This window comes from Schistocerca piceifrons, chromosome 4, assembly GCF_021461385.2.
Source record: "Schistocerca piceifrons isolate TAMUIC-IGC-003096 chromosome 4, iqSchPice1.1, whole genome shotgun sequence".
NCBI lineage: Eukaryota > Metazoa > Arthropoda > Insecta > Orthoptera > Acrididae > Schistocerca > Schistocerca piceifrons.
Window position 1 is genome coordinate 524,407,952 of NC_060141.1, and position 19,456 is coordinate 524,427,407.

The 19,456-nt window shown below is 44.8% G+C and overlaps 1 protein-coding gene across 1 annotated transcript in view; it reads right to left on the reverse strand.

The window, feature by feature from the left end:
- LOC124795396 (carboxypeptidase B-like) overlaps positions 1-11,190 on the reverse strand; it is a 146,214-nt gene extending 135,024 nt beyond the window's left edge. The window contains exon 1 of the mRNA XM_047259411.1: positions 11,043-11,190. Within this exon, the coding sequence (XP_047115367.1) occupies positions 11,043-11,149 (107 nt within the window). The 5' untranslated portion in view covers positions 11,150-11,190. The remainder of the gene's footprint in view (positions 1-11,042) is intronic.
- Between the last annotated feature and the right edge of the window lie 8,266 nt (positions 11,191-19,456).

A 19,456-nucleotide genomic window follows, 5' to 3' on the forward strand; every position in this document is an offset into this window, starting at 1 on the left:
GTGGTTAATGGGACACATATGTTACACTAAAATAGTACGCGGTTTTGATGGATGGGATGCCTTTACTTTATATCTGTCTAATGCTAGCATGTAGCGAGATGCTTTCAGAACTTTGATAAAAATGCTACAGACCATGGGGTCGATATATAGAAGGCTGTGTGTGATCAAATTGGGCGGCATGTATTTATAGTGTGTCTGTTTCACGAAAGCAGGTCAAATTATCTCACTCTCAGGAGAATAAATGTGTTTTGGTATGATTTTTCATAGTTTTTCCCGTAATTGCCATCCTGATAAAATCATTCTCAAATTAAAAATTTAACACTGAAATTCCTTGGTTCACATGGATATATCTCGGTCCGTGGACCACATGTGTCCCACTTCATCGGTTTTCAAAATCGGTTAGCTTAAAAAACTTTTTTGTTGTGAAAGTGTATTATTTATCGAAAAGGAAAACAGTTTTTGACGTTTTGTTATTGAAATATAGGCGAAATAAATTTCAACTATGAAAGGGTTAACAAGGCGACAAGTTACAGCATTTAAATATTTTTGAAAAATCATGTAAGCAATGTTGTCGATCTCCCCTATTCAGTTTAAATTTATTTGGAACAGGTGCTGAATGGCTGATACAGGAAATGCTCAGGCATAGGAATAAAGATTGCTGACGATAAATTCACTGGATTTGATTCACGGATGACCAGGTAATATCCTCTCAACACGAAGAGGTTATGATATACAAACTGATGCAGATTAAAGAGAGTGTAGGGAATGGGGTATGAAAATAAATGTGGACAATATGGCAGAATTATATGAAAACGGACACAAAGGAAAGACAAATAAAAAAATCCTGCAGAAGTTGCGTAGGGAGTTGAAAAGAATGGGTTATAATAATCAAGCACTTCCTTATAAGCCTAAAATTTCTTTCATCACTGCTAAGCGACACTTGAGTTGGTGTAAAGAGCGATGCCACTGGACAATGGATGACTGGAAACGAGTGATTTGGATTGATAAATCACGCTGTATACAGTGTCACTTCAATGGAAGAGTTTGGATTTGGATAATTCCTGGAGAATGTTGCACATCATCAAGGGTAGTGTCAACGTTACCTGTTATCATGAAAACAGTGACGTGAGACGAGGTTGTGTTACGGTATGGGAGTGCTTTTCGTGGTTAGGGTGTGACCCTCTTATCGCGCTTACGAAAACGCTCAATGTGAAAGGATAAGAACACCTTTCACAGCACTGTGTACTGCGTACAGTAGAGTAACAGTTTGGAGACAATGATTACATCAGCATGAGTGTGGCCCTTGTCTTCAATCAGTTTGTGTCAGCCAGTGGTCTGCGGACAATAACTTACCTGAAATGGGCTGGCCTGCCCAGAGTCGCGACCTGAAACCAACGGAACAGCTTTGGAATGATTTAGAACGTCGACTTCACTTCAGAACGCAGCATCCAACATCACCACCTTCTCTGGTTTCGACTCTTGAGGAAGACTGGGCTGCCATTGCTCCATAGACATTCAGTCCCTCATTGACAGTGTCTCCAGCAAAGCCGTGATTAAGACAAAAGGTGGGCATATCCCAAATTAACGTCCACTTATCTATGTCCACATAATTTTTATCAGATAGTGTATTATACTGTATCTAAAAGTATTCTGCCTACGTATAACACTGAAGTAGCTCTAGCCTGTATATTTTGGCTTGGCAGTCCGCAGGTGTCCACAGTCCAGAGGGCACCACCTACTCATGTTTTCTTCGGACCTTACAACTGTCTGGTGAGAGATTTCCAGAAGGTTCACTCCTCAGTATGGCCCGAAGAAGTTGTTCCATAGGTGTTAACCAGATACTGAGGTGTGCGATTCTTTCTGTTAACAGGTGCACTCTCTTGGGTTGCGGTGTATCATGAGGTTATGTATAGCACCCAGAAATCTTTTCCTATATTTAAGCAATGATGGTCTAGCAGGTGGCCATTATTTTCTCTTTTCTAGGCGCCTCTTCCCGTCGGATGTTCGGTTGTACGATACCAGCAAGACAGTAGAGCTTGTCTTTTGGTGTTGACCTCACCATCCTCTTACAGTATGGCATGGTTCGTCAAGGGCTATGTCGACCTGCTTGCCCTTGGCGTGACATGACTTATGGCTTAACGGGCACGCAAACTCCGATGCTAAATAGCGTAAAGCAAGGGCTCTAGTCCTTATTACTGAGGGCTGCGCACGACACGTAGCTCCTGGCGGTTTGCCGACAATATTGTCTCTCGCTGCAGCTTTCTGTTTAACTTTATTATTGTGTTTTCTGGAAGTGAACATTTTGTCTACGGTGACACCTAGAGATATCTTTGGGTTGTGCGGTGTTCTAGTGGATTGTCCTCCCAGGTCAACTAAAAGTTTCTATTATAGTGTCTGTTCTTCAGATGGAGCACACATACTTGTTTTTTGGCAGGAGTGGGTGTGAGCTGATTGTCCTTGTAAGAGGGAGCAATTTGTTCCAAGGATACTGATAATTCTATATGATCAGAAGTAACTGGGCAATTATTAGTCGATATTAATATGGTGTGTTTCCACCCTTCGCCGTTGTGGCAGCTTGAACTTTGATGGGAACACATTCAATGTTGTGCTTATAATGTATGTGGCGAATGGCAGCCCATTCTTCCTGAAGAGCAGAAACGGGAGAGGGTAGTGATTTTGGACTCTGGGGTCTGGAGTGAAAACGACGTTCTAACTCATCCAAGACGCGTTGGGTTCAGGTCGGGACTCTTGCGGCGAAAATCCATTTCGGGAATGTTATTGGCCAATGCCATTGCATCACAAATGTTCCTTTCCGAGAGGGTCCACTGTCATGCTGATGATCTCAAAATTGTTACTCTACTGTGCGGAGAAAACAATACTGTAAAATTTGTTCGTATCCTTCCACATTTAGGACTTATCACTCTCATGACGTATCACCACCTTCTTCGTACTTCACTGGTGACACCACACATGATGACAGGTAACGTTCTCCAGGCATTTATCAAACACAAACCCTTCCATCGAATTGTCACAGGGTATAGCACACTTCATCAATCAAAATTACTCGTTTCCAGTCATGCACAGTCCAACGGCGTCGCTCTTTACACCAACTTAACTTGAAAGTGTAAATCTCCATGACCGCCAAAAATATTTGCTTTGCCGGTGATGGTGCGATCATCAGCATGAATAAAACTCCGGGTGTTTTGAGGGAGAGGCTGGTCACTAGTACAGATGTTAACAGCAGTGGGGCAAGTACACTGTCTTGTGGGAGGTGACTGAAGTCTACATACACTACGTGATCAAAAGTATCATATTAGGTGCATTGTGCTGCTACTTACTGCCAGCTACTCCACATCAGCGACCTCAGTAGTCATTAGACATCATGAGAGAGCAGAATGGGCACTCCACGAAACGCACGGACATCGGACGTGGTCAGGTGATTGGGTGTCACTTGTGTCATACGTCTGTACGCGAGATTTCCACACTCCTAAACATTCCTAGGTCCACTGTTTCCCATGTGATAGTGAAGTGGAAACGTGAATGGGCACGTACAGCACAAAAGCGTACAGGCGGACATCGTCTGTTGACTGACAGAGACCGTTGACAGTTGAAGAGGGTCGTAATGTGTAATAGGCAGACATCTATACAGACCATCACACAGGAATTCCAAACTGCATCAGGATCCACTGCAAGTACTATTACAGTTAGGTGGGAGGTGAGAAAACTTGGATGCCATGGTCGAGCGGCTGCTCATAAGCCACACATCACGCCGGTAAATGCCAAACGACGCCTCGCTTGATGTAAGGAGCGTAAACATTGAGCTACTGAACAGTGGAAAAACGTTGTGTGGAGTGACGAATCACGGTACACAATGTGGCGATCCGATGACAGGGTGTGGGTATTGCGAATGCTCGGTGAACGTCATCTGCCAGAGTGTGTAGTGCCAACAGAAAAATTAGGAGGCGGTGGTGTCATGGTGTGGTCGTGTTTGTTGTTTTGCGTGGCACTATCACAGCACAGGTCTACATTGATGTTTTAAGCACCTTCTTGCTTCCCACTGTTAAAGAGCAATTCGGAGATGGCGATTGCATCTTTCAACACGATCGAGCACCTGTTCATAATGCACGGCTTGTGGCGGAGTGGTTAAACGAAAATAACTTCCCTGTAATGAACTGGCCTGCACAGAGTCCTGACCTGAATCCTATAGAACACCTTTGGAATGTTGAGGAATGCCGACTACGTGCCAAGCCTCACCGACCGACATCGATGCCTCTCCTCAGTGCAGCACTCCGTGAAGAATGGGCTGCCATTCCCCACGAAACCTCCCAGCGCATGATTAAACGCATGCCTACGAGAGTGGAAGCTGTCATCAAGGCTAAGGGTGGGCCAACACCATACTGAATTCCAGCATTACCGATGGAGGGCACCACGAACTTGTACGTCATTTTCAGATGTGGCCGGATACTTGATCACATAGTGAAGCATATTCGATTTTGGAGAAGGTTGGAGTCATTGCTAAGAGTGTATAGTTTGTGTAAGAGTAGTCGGTGTCTGACTGCATCGTAGGCCACTGAAAAGTCCAGAAAGAAAATCCCCGTGATTTGTGTGTCTTTAAAACCGATTTCGATGTGCTGCGTTAGATTTAGTGTTTGCGTTGTACAGTTTTTATCCAGTCTGAGCCAACCTGTTTCGCAATCAGAGACGACTCGACGGTGAAGTAGTAGCCTTTCGAGAATCTTGTATAAGCGGCATAGTAGGGAGATAAGCGGAGAGATGGTAACGCAACGTCAAAAGGCCGTCTGCCCGCCCATTCCTAACACACAAAATCGACTGATAATGTTTGAAATGCTACTGGCAATCGCGTCACAACATACGGTTCAGGAGAAGACTTCTTCACAAAGGCATTCTGGCCTAATTTCCCAGGATGCTGGACGGAACAATTCAAGCTATCTGCTCTGTCCCATAAAAAACACGATTTCCTCGTAGATGCTGTAAAAGGCTGCCCTCGATGAACCATCTTCAGAAGATACAGAATGAATTACATATAGGGACTCACGCAAGAAACAGCCGCTTTACAGGATGAGTGCATGTCACCTTTGAGAAGAATGCTTTCAGCGAAGAAACCATCGTGACAGGTAGACTCATCGCCTCTTCGAATGAAAAGAGAGAGGGAGCAATGGATAAGGCTGGTGGGAGCTGCTGACATAGATAGAAAGAGCCAAATGGCCTGGAGACTGAAGAAGCCTAGCTAGTGACCCTACTAAACAGGAAACCACCAAACATTAACAACAACAATGACACACGAATAAAAAAAGAGGAGAGTAAATCCACACGTACCACAAGAGACAGAGATACTGTCCAAACACTTTGCCATTACAGAGCTGGAGATGGTTATCAGCAATTGCAGTAATAACAATGCAGCCGGCCTCGACGAAGTATGCGTGGAGCAACTAAGACGTTTCGAACGCATGCAAAAAGAAATGGGTGTTGGAAATGGTATATAACTGCATGACGACCTGTACACACGCCAGAGTTTGGAGATAATTCCAAATGATTGCAGTCCTAAAAGCTTCAGGCCTATCTCTCTAGGGTGCTCCTTGAAAAAGGATCGAATTTAATTATTATTTCAGTGTCGCGTGCGAATAAAATTTCGTTTTGTGAAGACTTCTGTGTCGGAAACTGTATGTTCTGTGTTTCACTGCAGTAACGTGACAATCTGTTCTCAGTAAGGCTGGAACTAATCTTACTCGCCACTATCGTATACGCTAAATCGTTCACAAACCCTTTCACGATTTTTACAATGACACTTGTGCCATCTGCAAACAGAAATTTTGACCGATATGTGAGTTAATGTTCTCACAACATAGATAACATACTTTTTAGAGGGTTCTTAACAGCGACCCGCTTCGCTCGTTTTACACCGAATGGTCAAAATCGATTAGTCGTTGTGGGTGCGCGTCACGTGCTGGCGACTAAATCAGTCGCGAACAACGATGCAAGTAGATAAATGACGTCAGTGATCAAGTGACTATGCCGAATGTGGAGTTCTAAAATTTGAGTATGCTGCAGACTGCGCATATGCAGAGATAGGGGGCTGTAATGTCGCATTCTAACATTGGAACTTATTTCCTCCAAAGTCACTTCTGTTGTAATAATAAACTAGCGACCCGCTCCGGCCTCTTACGGGTAGCACTACGAGGGTAGTCTGAAAAGTGTCTGACCCAACACAAAAATATGATTTTTTTAAATGAACACATCACCATTTGACTGTGTTGTTGTTTGAAGAAATATAACTTTTTCTTCAAAATTATTTTTGTTCTTTAACATAATCTCCTTGTAAGTCTATACATTTCCCCCCAGTGATGCTCCCACCTCTTTAACCCGTCCAAATAACAGTGTCTTTCTGCACAAAATAGTTGTTTACGAAAGCCGTGGGCCGCGCGGAGTGGCCGCGCGGTTAGAGGCGCCATGTCACGAATCGGGCGGTCACTCCCGCCGGAGGTTCGAGTCTTCCCTCGGTCATGGGTGTGTGTGTGTGTGTTGTCTTCAGCGTTAGTTAGTTTAAGTAGTGTGTAAGTCTAGAGACCGATGACCTCAGCAGTTTGGTCCCATAGGAATTCACACACATTTGATTTGGTTTGAAAGTCATGGCCTTTTAATTTGACGAAAATTTCTGTCCTCCAAGTTCAACTTTTAGCCGAGGGAAAGATCTGATGAATAAGGAGGACAGTTAAGTAGCTGAAACCACAATTCGTGGATTTTCGCCATGGCAACCGCTGAGATGTAAAGCGGCTCCAAGTGAGCATTCGCGGCACCCAGCGCGCGGTCAGCTTTCTCATCCATAAATTGTCAATCAGTATGTGACAAACACGTTCTTTAGATATGCTCACCACCTCTGATATCTCTCTCATTTTAACTGTACGGTTCTGTAGCACCACTGAGTGAACTTGAGTAATGTTATCGCCAGTGGTTCCAGTTTTTGGCCGTCCCGAACATTCACTTGTACGGCTACGTCTAAATATAGCTGCCCAAAATTTCACAGCGGTAAATAATGGTGCAAAGTCACCGTAGGCAGCGTTCAGCTCGCGTTTAAATTGCGTAGGCATGGTTCCTTTCAAAAACAAAAGTTCAATGACGTCTCGATACTCAGTTTTGTCCATTTTCACAAATGCACTCGCATCGACTCAGTAAAACGACTGTCAAACAACAACTGAACGTCCAAAATGGCCTTAATGCGCATGCACAAACAAATTCCCCAACTTTTGTTGACAAGTGCCGTTACCTTCATGTTGACGTCGGAAACTTCAGACTATCCTCGTAAGTATCTATGGTCCGACGCCTTGTCTGGCAACTTTGTAAAAATAGTACAGTAGTTCCTGTGCTTAACCTTCATACGTTACAGGAGGGCCTGGTTTTTTTTCCTACTAAAGTTCTCCCACAAGAGAGACGGTATATCTAAACCAAAACGATATCTTTGCGTTTTACAGTACCTGGATTAAGAAAACGCCTACACTGTACACAAATAAGAACGTAAATAGATAAGCGTTTATTAATGAAATCTGTTTCAACAGTGAAAAACTCAGTTCTGTTCAACGAAAAAAATAATTTTCGATCTTGTACGGGCCGGCCGGAGTGGCCGAGCAGTTCTAGGCGCAACAGTCTGGAATCCTGCCTCGGGCATGGATGTGTGTGATGTCCTTAGATTAGTTAGGTTTAAGTAGTTCTAAGTTCTAGGGGATTGGTGCCATCAGAAGTTAAGTCCCATAGTGCTGAGAGACATTTGAACCATTTTTTTGATCTTTTTTGGCACTTAGATGCAAAGTATAAAGTAACAATCTGCTATTAACTACCTATTAAATATTGTTTTATATGTATGTTAATGTATATTTTTGTGGTGTCACCGCCAGACACCGTACTTGCTAGGTGGTAGCCTTTAAATCGGCCGCGGTCCGTTAGTAAACGTCGGACCCGCGTGTCGCCACTATCAGTGATTGCAGACCGAGCGCCGCCACACGGCAGGTCTAGAGAGACTTCCTAGCACTCGCCCCAGTTGTACAACCGACTTTGCTAGCGATGGTTCACTGACAAAATACGCTCTCATTTGCCGAGACGATAGTTTAGCATAGCCTTCAGCTACGTCATTTGCTACGACCTAGCAAGGCGCCATTATCAGTTACTATTGATATTGAATCATGTACCGTCAAGACCGACGTTCACCATTAACGGATTAAAGTTAAGTATTCCACCAGCTACGTCCGTTTTTCTAAACTCTAATTTCCTTGTCCTGTTCCAGACCTCACGCCAGCCTGCGTGAATTAAAACGCGTGCCTTTCGGCGTCCTCTAGTAACACGGTGTTGGCTCTCCTACCAACCAAAACATTGGCGACGAGGCACAACCACGTTCTTATCGATATTGCCCTGATTTACTTGTGTAATGGCTTCGCCACAATCTCCAGATGTACTGTCCGAATTTTATCGCTTACAGAATCAGCAGACGCAGGCCTTACTGGATGCCCTTGGACAGCTCGTCCAGGGTCAACGGGCAATGCAAAACGATGCGGCAGCCGCCGCTATCCCAGTGTTATCATTCTAAAGCCATACTGACTGTTAATCGGCCCTTACTCTTTTAAAAACATGAACAGGTTTTTCAGAGTCCGCTACCATACTAGCTATTTGTTGACTTAGTTACATTATTCAGTGACGCAGCCAAGCGGTTAAAGGCGCTACAGTCTGGAACCGCGTGGCCGCTACGGTCGCAGGTTCGAATCCTGCCTCTGGCATGGATGTGTGTGATGTCGTTAGGGTAGTTAGGTTTAAGTAGTTCTAAGTTCTAGGGGACTGATGACCTTAGAAGTTAAGTCCCATAGTGTTCAGAGCCATTTGAACCATTTTTCAGTGACGCAACATGTTTCGAGGTTCAAACCTCATCTTCAGGCTACAATGGCAATAAAATATATTTCACAGAAGTAATCATAGATACTAAATTTGTTCCTTGTGTCGTGTTTTAAGTGCCCGTTGCAAGTTTATAAACAGTGGTTAATAAGATGCAATGAGTCACGGCAATGGAAGGAACTGAACACACCACAGGAAGACAGGCATTTCATATGAACAACGATGACCACAACACATGTGAAGACTGTAAATGTGTGAGCGTACTTCTGTTAAATGATTTTGTATTGCCATAGTAGCCTGAAGATGAGCTTCTTACCACGAACCGTGTTGCCTCATCAACTAATTTAAGTAGTAAACAAAACTTTTGCGACTAGTAGTCAACTCTGAACGCCTGTTCTTAATTTATATTAATGACTGTTCTGAATATACATTAATGACTTGCCATTCTATATTCACGAAGATGCATAGCTGTTACTTTTTGTTGATTATACAAATGTAGCTATGACACCCAACAGACAAGAATTAACTGATGAAATTGTAAACGATATTTTTTCAGAAAATCATTAAGTGGTCCTCTGCAAATGGGCTCTCATTAAACTTTGAAAAATCACAGTATATACAGTTCCACACAGTAAACTGAATGACACCATTAATAAATAGAGACTTGATCAGAAATCGGTAGCTAAGGTAGAATATTCAAAATTTCTAGGTGTATGCATTGATGACGGGTTGAACTGGAAAAAACACACTGAAGATCTGCTGAAACGTTTGAGTTCAGCTGCTTATGCTATTAGGGTCACTGCAAATTTTGGCGATATACATCTGAGTAAATTAGCTTACCATGCCTATTTTCATTCTCTGATTTCGTATGGCATCATATCCTGGGGTAACTCATCATTGAGTAAAAGAGTGTTGATTCCACAAAAGCGTGTAATCAGAATAATTGCTGGAGCTCATCCAAGATCATGCTGCAGACTCTTATTTAAAGAGCTAGGGATCTTCACTGTAGTCTCCCAATATATAACAGAAAGAGACATTCCACGTGGGGAAAATATATATATATAAAACAAACATGCTGTGACTTACCAAACGAGAAAGCACTGGTAGATAGACACAATAAAAGACACACATATGCACACACAAATTTCAAGCTTTCGCAACCCAAGGCTGCCTCATCAGGAAAAAGGGAAGGAGAGGGAAGGACGAAAGGATGTGGGTTTTAAGGGAGCGGAAAGACTTACCTTAGGGGGAAAAAAGGACAGGTATACACTCGCGCGCTCGCACACACACACGCACACACACACACACACACACATATCCATCCGCATATATATATATATATATATATATATATATATATATATATATATATATATTCACTTATGACATTTGTTATTAATAATCCGAACGAATTCAAAAGTAATAGCAGTGTACATGGCTACAACACTAGGAGAAAGGATGATCTTCACTACTCAATGTTAAATCTAATTTTGGCCCAGAAGGGTGTAAATTATGCTACCACAAAGTCTTTGGTCACTGACCTAATAGCATCAAAAGTCTGACAGATAGCCATATAGCATTTATAAGGAAATTAAAAGAATTTCTGAATGGTAACTCCTCCTACTCATTAGATGAATTTTTGGATATAGTAAGTGAGTAATTTCCCCATCCCCCACCCCCCAAAAAAAATTGTCATGTAATATTTTGTGTAACGTAATATCTTGTATAGACGCCTTTTATTAACCTGACACGTTCCACATCATTACGAAGTATCGTATTCATGATCTATGGAACAAGTACTAATCTAATCTAACCTTTCATCTGTCATTACTGCTTGCTCCTAAATTCTGTTACTATATTTAGACTTTTTCGTAAAAACGATGGTCCCTAATAATCTCACTTTCATTGTCGGGTGCCAATTTTGACGCCGACGTGTGAACGGAAACAACCACTCGCGTCAGGCGTGACTCAGTACAGGAATAAAACGACAGGAGTTGTGCAGTAGACTCCCTTCACCAACCGTCGATTGAGACAAAGAAAGTAGCTCGTGTAGAAGGGGCTGGAGGGACACGCAGAGCCGTGCCCAGAGCCGGCCGTGTTATTTCACGAATGGCAGAGGGCCTCATTAGGTGGCGCTCAGCGCAACTTACCCCCGGTAGGATTTGCGCTGGGAGGCGTCTGCCGCAGCCAGAAGCAGTAGCAGCAGCAGCAGGCCGGCAGCGAGCAGCAGCAGCGGAGGAGAGCAGCGGCGAGACATGTCTGCGGCTCGGGCGTCGCGCGGCGACTGTGGCGCAGCGCAGGGACTGGGACAGGCCCAGCCGGCTGGTATAACGAGCCGCGCGGGGACGCCAGCGGCGGCGGCGGGCACTCCGCGGCCGCGCCGGCCGGCCAGCGCGCAGGAGGAACCGAGCACTGCTGTCTGAACCCGCGCTTCCGGACCGAGGAGTATGTACACACATCCTCCATGGTGAGTGTTCATCGGAGGTGAGAGTATCATCTGGAGTGCCCCAGGGAAGTGTGGTAGGTCCGCTGTTGTTTTCAATCTACGTAAATGATCTTTTGGATAGGGTGGATAGCGATGTGCGGCTGTTTGCTGATGATGCTGCGGTGTACGGGAAGGTGTCGTCGTTGAGTCGCTGTAGGAGGATACGAGAATACTTGGACAGGATTTGTGATTGGTGTAAAGAATGGCAGCTAACTCTAAATATAGATAAATGTAAATTAATGGTGATGAATAGGAAAAAGAATCCCGTAATGTTTGAATACTCCATTAGTAGTGTAGCGCTTGACACAGTCACGTCGATTAAATATTTGGGCATAACATTGTAGAGCGATATGAAGTGGGACAAGCATGTAATGGCAGTTGTGGGGAAGGCAGATAGTCGTCTTCGGTTCATTGGTAGAAATTTGGGAAGATGTGGTTCATCTGTAAAGGAGACCGCTTATAAAACACTAATACGACCTATTCCTGAGTACTGCTCGAGCGTTTGGGATCACTATCAGGTCAGATTGAGGGAGGACATAGAAGCAATTCAGAGGCGGGCTGCTAGATTTGTTACTGGTAGGTTTGATCATCACGCGAGTGTTACAGAAATGCTTCGGGAACTCGGGTAGGAGTCTCTGGAGGAAAGGAGGCGTTCTTTTCGTGAATCGCTACTGAGGAAATTTAGAGAACCAGCATCTGAGGCTAACTGCAGTACAATTTTACTGCCGCCAACTTACAGGGCTATTACAAATGATTGAAGCGATTTCATAAATTCACTGTAGCTCCATTCATTGGCATATGGTCACGACACACCACAGATACGTAGAAAAACTCATAAAGTTTTGTTCGGCTGAAGCCGCACTTCAGGTTTCTGCCGCCAGAGCGCTCGAGAGCGCAGTGAGACAAAATGGCGACAGGAGCCGAGAAAGCGTATGTCGTGCTTGAAATGCACTCACATCAGTCAGTCATAACAGTGCAACGACACTTCAGGACGAAGTTCAACAAAGATCCACCAACTGCTAACTCCATTCGGCGATGGTATGCGCAGTTTAAAGCTTCTGGATGCCTCTGTAAGGGGAAATCAACGGGTCGGCCTGCAGTGAGCGAAGAAACGGTTGAACGCGTGCGGGCAAGTTTCACGCGTAGCCCGCGGAAGTCGACGAATAAAGCAAGCAGGGAGCTAAACGTACCACAGCCGACGGTTTGGGAAATCTTACGGAAAAAGCTAAAGCAGAAGCCTTTCCGTTTACAATTGCTACAAGCCCTGACACCCGATGACAAAGTCAAACGCTTTGAATTTTCGGCGCGGTTGCAACAGCTCATGGAAGAGGATGCGTTCAGTGCGAAACTTGTTTTCAGTGATGAAGCAACGTTTTTTCTTAATGGTGAAGTGAACAGACACAATGTGCGAATCTGGGCGGTAGAGAATCCTCACGCATTCGTGCAGCAAATTTGCAATTCACCAAAAGTTAACATGTTTTGTGCAATCTCACGGTTTAAAGTTTACGGCCCCTTTTTCTTCTGCGAAAAAAAACGTTACAGGACACGTGTATCTGGACATGCTGGAAAATTGGCTCATGCCACAACTGGAGACCGACAGCGCCGACTTCATCTTTCAACAGGATGGTGCTCCACCGCACTTCCATCACGATGTTCGGCATTTCTTAAACAGGAGATTGGAAAACCGATGGATCGGTCGTGGTGGAGATCATGATCAGCAATTCATGTCATGGCCTCCACGCTCTCCCGACTTAACCCCATGCGATTTCTTTCTGTGGCGTTATGTGAAAGATTCAGTGTTTAAACCTCCTCTACCAAGAAACGTGCCAGAACTGCAAGCTCGCATCAACGATGCTTTCGAACTCATTGATGGGGACATGCTGCACCGAGTGTGGGAGGAACTTGATTATCGGCTTGATGACTGCCGAATCACTAAAGGGGCACATATCGAACATTTGTGAATGCCTAAAAAAACTTTTTGAGTTTTTGTATGTGTGTGCAAAGCATTGTGAAAATATCTCAAATAATAAAGTTATTGTAGAGCTGTGAAATTGCTTCAATCATTTGTAATAACCCTGTACATTTCGCGGAAAGACCACAAAAATAAGATAAGAGAGATTAGGGCTCGTACAGAGGCATATAGGCAGTCATTTTTCCTTCGTTCTGTTTCGGAGTGGAACAGGGAGAGAAGATGCTAGTTGTGGTACGAGGTACCCTCCGCCACGCACCGTATGGTGGATTGCGGAATATGTATGTAGATGTAGAGGAAAAAAAATTTTGCATCACCTCGGTCTCGAGACTTCCGGAACCTGCTCACAAAATTGGAAAAAGATCAACATAAACATCATTTCCGCCCTTTTTATTGCTCATGAAAACCACACGTAAAACATCGTACCACGATACAGCGAGACCTTCAGAGGTGGTGTGCTGTACACACCGGTACCTTTAATACACAGCAGCACATCCTCTTGCATTGATGCATACCTGTATTCGTCGTGGCATATTGTCCACAACTTCATCAAGGCACTGTTGGTCCAGATTGTTCCACTCCTGAACGGTGATTCGGCGTAGATCCCTCAGAGTGATTGGTGAGTCGCGTCGTCCACAAACAGCGCATCTCACTCTATCCCAGACATGTTCTATATGGTTTATGTCCGGAGAAAATGCTGGCCACTCTAGTCGAGCGATGTCGTTATCCTGCCGGCCGGTGTGGCCGTGCGGTTCTAGGCGCTTCAGTCTGGAACCGCATGACCGCTACGGTCGCAGGTTCGAATCCTGCCTCGGGCATGGATGTGTGTAATGTCCTTAGGCTAATTAGGTTTAATTAGTTCTAAGTTCTAGGCGACTGATGACCTCAGAAGTCGAATAGTGCTCAGAGCCATTTTTACCTTTGTCGTTATCCTGAAGGAAGTCATTCACAAGATCTGCGCGATGGGGTAACCAGCTGTCGTCCATGAGGGAGAACATCTCGCCAATATGCTGGGTTGCACTTTCGGTCAGAGGATGGGATTCACGCATCGCACAGCCGTTACCGCGCCATTCATGACCACCAGCGGCGTACGTCGGCCCCACATACTGCCACCTCAATCTTGCTGCATTCGCTGGACAGTATGTCTAAGGCGTTCAGCCTGACGGTGTTGCCTCCGAATACGTCTGCGACGATTGTCTCGTTGAAGGCGTATGCGACACTCATCGGTGAAGAGAACCTGGTGACATTCCTGAGCGGTCCATTCGGCATGTTGTTGAGCCCATCTGCAGCGGGCTGCATGGTGTTGTGGTTGCAAAGATGGGCCTCGCCATGGACTTCGGGAGTGAAGTTGCGCATCATGCAGCCTGTTGCGGACAGTTTGAGTCGTAACACGACGCCCTGTGGCTGCACGAAAAGCATCATTCAACATGGTGGCTTTGCTGTCAGGGTTCATCTGAGCCATAATCAGTGGGTAGCGGTCATCCACTACAGTAGTAGCCCTTGGGCGGCCAGAACGAGGAATGTCATCGACAGTTCCTGTCTCTCTGTATCTCCTTCATGTCCGAACAACATCGCTTTCGTTCACTCCGTGACGCCTGGACACTTTCCTTATTAAGAGCCCTTCCTGGCACAAAGTAACAATGCGGACGCGATCGAACCGAGGTACTGACCATCTAGGCATGGTTGAACTACAGACAACACGAGCACTGTACATCCTTCCTCTTGGAATGACTGGAACTGATCGACTGTCGGACCCCTCGGTCTAATCGGCGCTGCTCATGCATAGTTGTTTACTTCCTTGTGGGGTTTAGTGACATCTCTGAACAGTCAGAGGCACTGTGTCTGTGATACAATATCCACAGTCAACGTCTGTGTTCAGGAGTTCTGGGAACCTGGGTCATGAAAAACTTTTTGTGGTGTATGTATATCCACAGGGTGCGGCGCTTAAAACCGGACAAATGAAACTCTTTTTTAAAAGCAAATTTATTAAAACAAAATACAAATGAAAATGAATATCCTTTTACACATAAGTAGTGGTATCTCTCAAGAGTAACGTTGCTCGATGTAACCCCGATCAGCCGCAATGACCACCTCCAATCCTGTCTTGAAGTGAAGCGATCGCACGCACTCTTTAAAACAGTGCTGTCCATATTCGCGAATGCTCCTTCGCTAGCGGTGCGTAGAGATGTGACATTAGGGTGCCTCGTCTTATTGGTAACTCTTTAGACTGCGCTCCAAATACAGTAGTCGGGAGGGTTCAAATCCGAGCTATTCGGAGGCCAGAACTCCTTTGACCAAAACATGTCAACGTTATCTGAGAGCCAATTTTGGACTAAATGGGGTCCTCCTCTCCCATCCAACGCATTGTTCGCTCGTTGACATCCAGCACTGACGCCAATTTCCTCATCGATTGCCCCGGGTTCTCCGAAATCAGTGTCTGAGCCTTTTCGCTTACTAGATGCCTATGGCTTTCAAGAACGCCAATCACGACCTCCTGTGGAACTACGATATGGCTGCAAATTCAAATTGAAATGTTTCTGGATTTATTCGCCGCACCCTGTATGAAGCGACATAATCTACTACGGATTTTCGCGACGCCTAACTGGTCTACTCACGTGATTTTGAAACGACACTGCTTGTACACAATTGCTAGGCAAATGTTCCACGTATATCCGCCATGCCAAAGTTCTATAAGCCCCTCCAGATGCTCCAACACCATGCACTCCATCACGCTTTCCGCATCCGTTTACCTCCGCCCCCCCCCCCCACTTCCCCCCCCACTCCCCCCCCCCCCACATGTATCCTCTACCATCTTATCACATTAATACCCCTCTTCACCCACACCAAACACTTCCGCAACTCCAATACTATCCATAAAGAAGATTCCAATAATCCCATTGTATCGCCTCTAATCACCAATCCTGACATGCTGCCGCGCCTTTACAAACACATCCCTCCGTTCCTACACCTACACTCATTCCATATGCTATCTCAACGCAACTCCAACCAACTCCCCCTCCCAGACAATAAGATCTGGGCCTTAGCCAACTTTAACCCTTTCTCACTTATCCCATTCCACATCAGAACTCCTCTCCTTTTCCCTTTCCATCCACCCCTATCCCTTTCTTCTTGTATCACCACTCTCCCCAAAAACCATTACTCCTTCTCACCCTCTGTCCTTTCCGCCGTCTCTACTCCCACTATCCGCTTCACCTCCGACCTATCGTCTCCATAGTTTCCCCACCTAACAGACCCCTATCTCTTTACCCACATCCCTCATTCTCTCCTCCCACAATACTTCTCACCCAGTGCAGGTTCTTCAGGTGTTATGTGAGAGTACAGTGCTCCAGCACTGCAACTCACTGCCACTATTTTTTTAACTCTGTATATTTTTCGTCATTTTAGTTGTCTGTCATTAATTTTTTCAGTTTAAAACATGAACAGTCTTCATATTTTTTCTATCCTCTTTGTTATATCTTTATTAATGCTCCTGGCTGAAGAGTGGAGTATTGTACCACTGACAGTCCACCTCACGCCTATATGTGCGTAGGGGATGAAATAACAATAAAGAAAAAAAGTCTACAATTTGCGGTAATAGCAAAACTTGAAATTTAGACATATTCGCCTTGTTTTACATACGTTTCTGCATGTTTGAGTTTTAGTAACACCTATGGTGCAGTATTGTCGTTACTACGGATGTGAAGAGAAGAATTTGAAAGCAGGACCAGCTACTTTTCATGGAACCGAGCGAGGTAGCGCAGTGGGTAGCACAATAGACTCGCATTGGGGAGGACGACGGTTCAAACCCGCAAAAAAAGGCTCTAAGCACTATGGGACTTAACATCTGAGGTCATCAGTCCCCTAGACTTAGAACTTAAGGACATAACACACATCCATGAGCGAGGCAGGATTCGAACTGCGACCGTAGCAGCAGCGCGGTTCCGGACTGAAGCGCCTAGAACGGCTCGGCCACAGCGGCCGGTTCAAACCCACATCCGGGCACCTGGATTTAGGTTTACCGTGATTTACCTAAATCGCTTCAGGCAAATGCTGGGATGATTCTTTTGAAAGGGCACGCCTGACTTCCTTCCACATCCTTCCTTAATCCGATGTAGTCGATAACATCGTTGTTTGGTCGCTTCCCCCAGATCAACAAACCAACTTTTCGTACAATAGATGGACAATTGTAAATGATATTGATGTGAGTCACTTTATGTGTTGAAAAATACCAAGACACGGTATTATAGAGCCTTATATTGTAGAGATAATTTCTAATGTGTTTAGGAGACAAGTGCTAGATAAATTTGCAAGTGTGAGTAAACTGCCAGTCAACTTACAGGGTGATTCAAAATTACTGTTACAAGCTTCTAGGGGCTGTAGAGGGGACTTAGTAGATGGAGCTTAGATAAGGAACCCATGTCCGGAAATTTACCATTCACGTGTAAAATCGGTTCGAGGATCGGATTACTTTCAAATCTCTCATTGATCTGTATGCCATATGAGCATATGACATGCGCAATGTTTCGAGTGCTTGTCCTCGGGTTCTTTTGCACGTGAGGAAAGATGGCATCTTCAAGTCCAGAGTCCAACGCGGCCGTGGAGTACCGCAGTCAACAATCCTAGTCTCGGACGTAACAACTGCTCGCACCCATTGAAGTCGGGCGAAAGTTGCATGTAATGTCGTAATCACAACGGTGCTGTCTTCTCAGCTTATGTCCATACCGTGAAACGGGTGATTTAAAAAGAGATTTAAAAGTTATCCGACCTTCAAACAGATTTTACATCCAAAAGGTGGACTTCTGGACAAGGGTTCCTCGTCAAAACTTCATCTACTACGTCCCCTCTACAACGCCTAGAAGCTTGTAATAACAATTTTGAACAACCCTTTGTACATACTGGTACTATGTTCATATGCAGTGTCAATGCAAAGTAATAATTTAGAACAGAGATTCGACAATATGAATAAGTTAAAAAAAAATGTTGTTGGCTGTCACTTCTCATCCTCTACCGAAAAAACGTAAATAGATTGTAATCTGAGCTATTATACTGTGGCGAAAAAGCACAGTACCATTGCTCTTCACATCTTTAATCCAACTTCAGATCCTGGCATCAAATCGTTAAGACGTCTGTAAAACCCGTTTACAAAGTTTCACGGGACTTCTGAAGTAGATCTATGTAGCAGCAAAATATCACTCAAAATAGCAAAGCGCTATACGGGTTAAAATGCGCCGTCCCGAAATCACGTGACTTGAAATGCAGGAGATGTCGCGGACGAAATTCTCGTTCTGAGCATCCGAATACTCAATTCCATAGATGTTTATACCCTGTGTTCCAGACCAAAGAGTATACGTCGCTCTCCCAAGTAGTAAAGCCTCTGGATAAATTAAGTAGTAGGCCTCAGTACAGCGTACTCTCGCCGCTACAGTACTTGTACAGCACCTATACCAACTTTCAGTCAGCATAATTACTCAGATAGGAATACATGGACGAGCTGAAATATTACGACCACCAGCTCAACAGAGTGTTGGTCCACTTATGGTACTCACTGTGGTAGTGACACTCAGTGGCGTGGAATCGAGTCCTTGGCACACTGTTCGAAAAATTAAGGACGAGATAGATTAGGTAACATATCAACTACTCAATGGAATTGAATGAAAGTGAGAGTGCACGTTGCCAAAGGTCTCCCACTCGTACACGGAAAGTTGGAGACAATGTGAAATCGGCGTGACTATAGTGCCAAATTGGGCTGTTCCCACATCTCGAGGCAGTTGAAGGAACGAGAAAAGATAGCGTTTGTCAAACAGCGAGCTGTTATGGGGCACCGCGGTACTGTTTTTCATTACAACATGGCCTGGAGACAACATCTGGCTGACTTCACATGGGGAAGAATCATTGGAAAACTTGAATAGTGTCGAAATGATGAGTGTAGCCCAGGAGTTTGTTATGTTTCTCGCCCAGCGTCAACGGCTGTGGCTAAGCCATGTCTCCGCAATATCCTTTCTTTCAGGAGTGCTAGTTCTGCAAGTTTCGCAGGAGAGCTTCTGTAAAGTTTGGAAGGTAAGAGACGAGGTACTGGCAGAAGTAAAGCTGTGAGTACCGGGCGTGAGTCG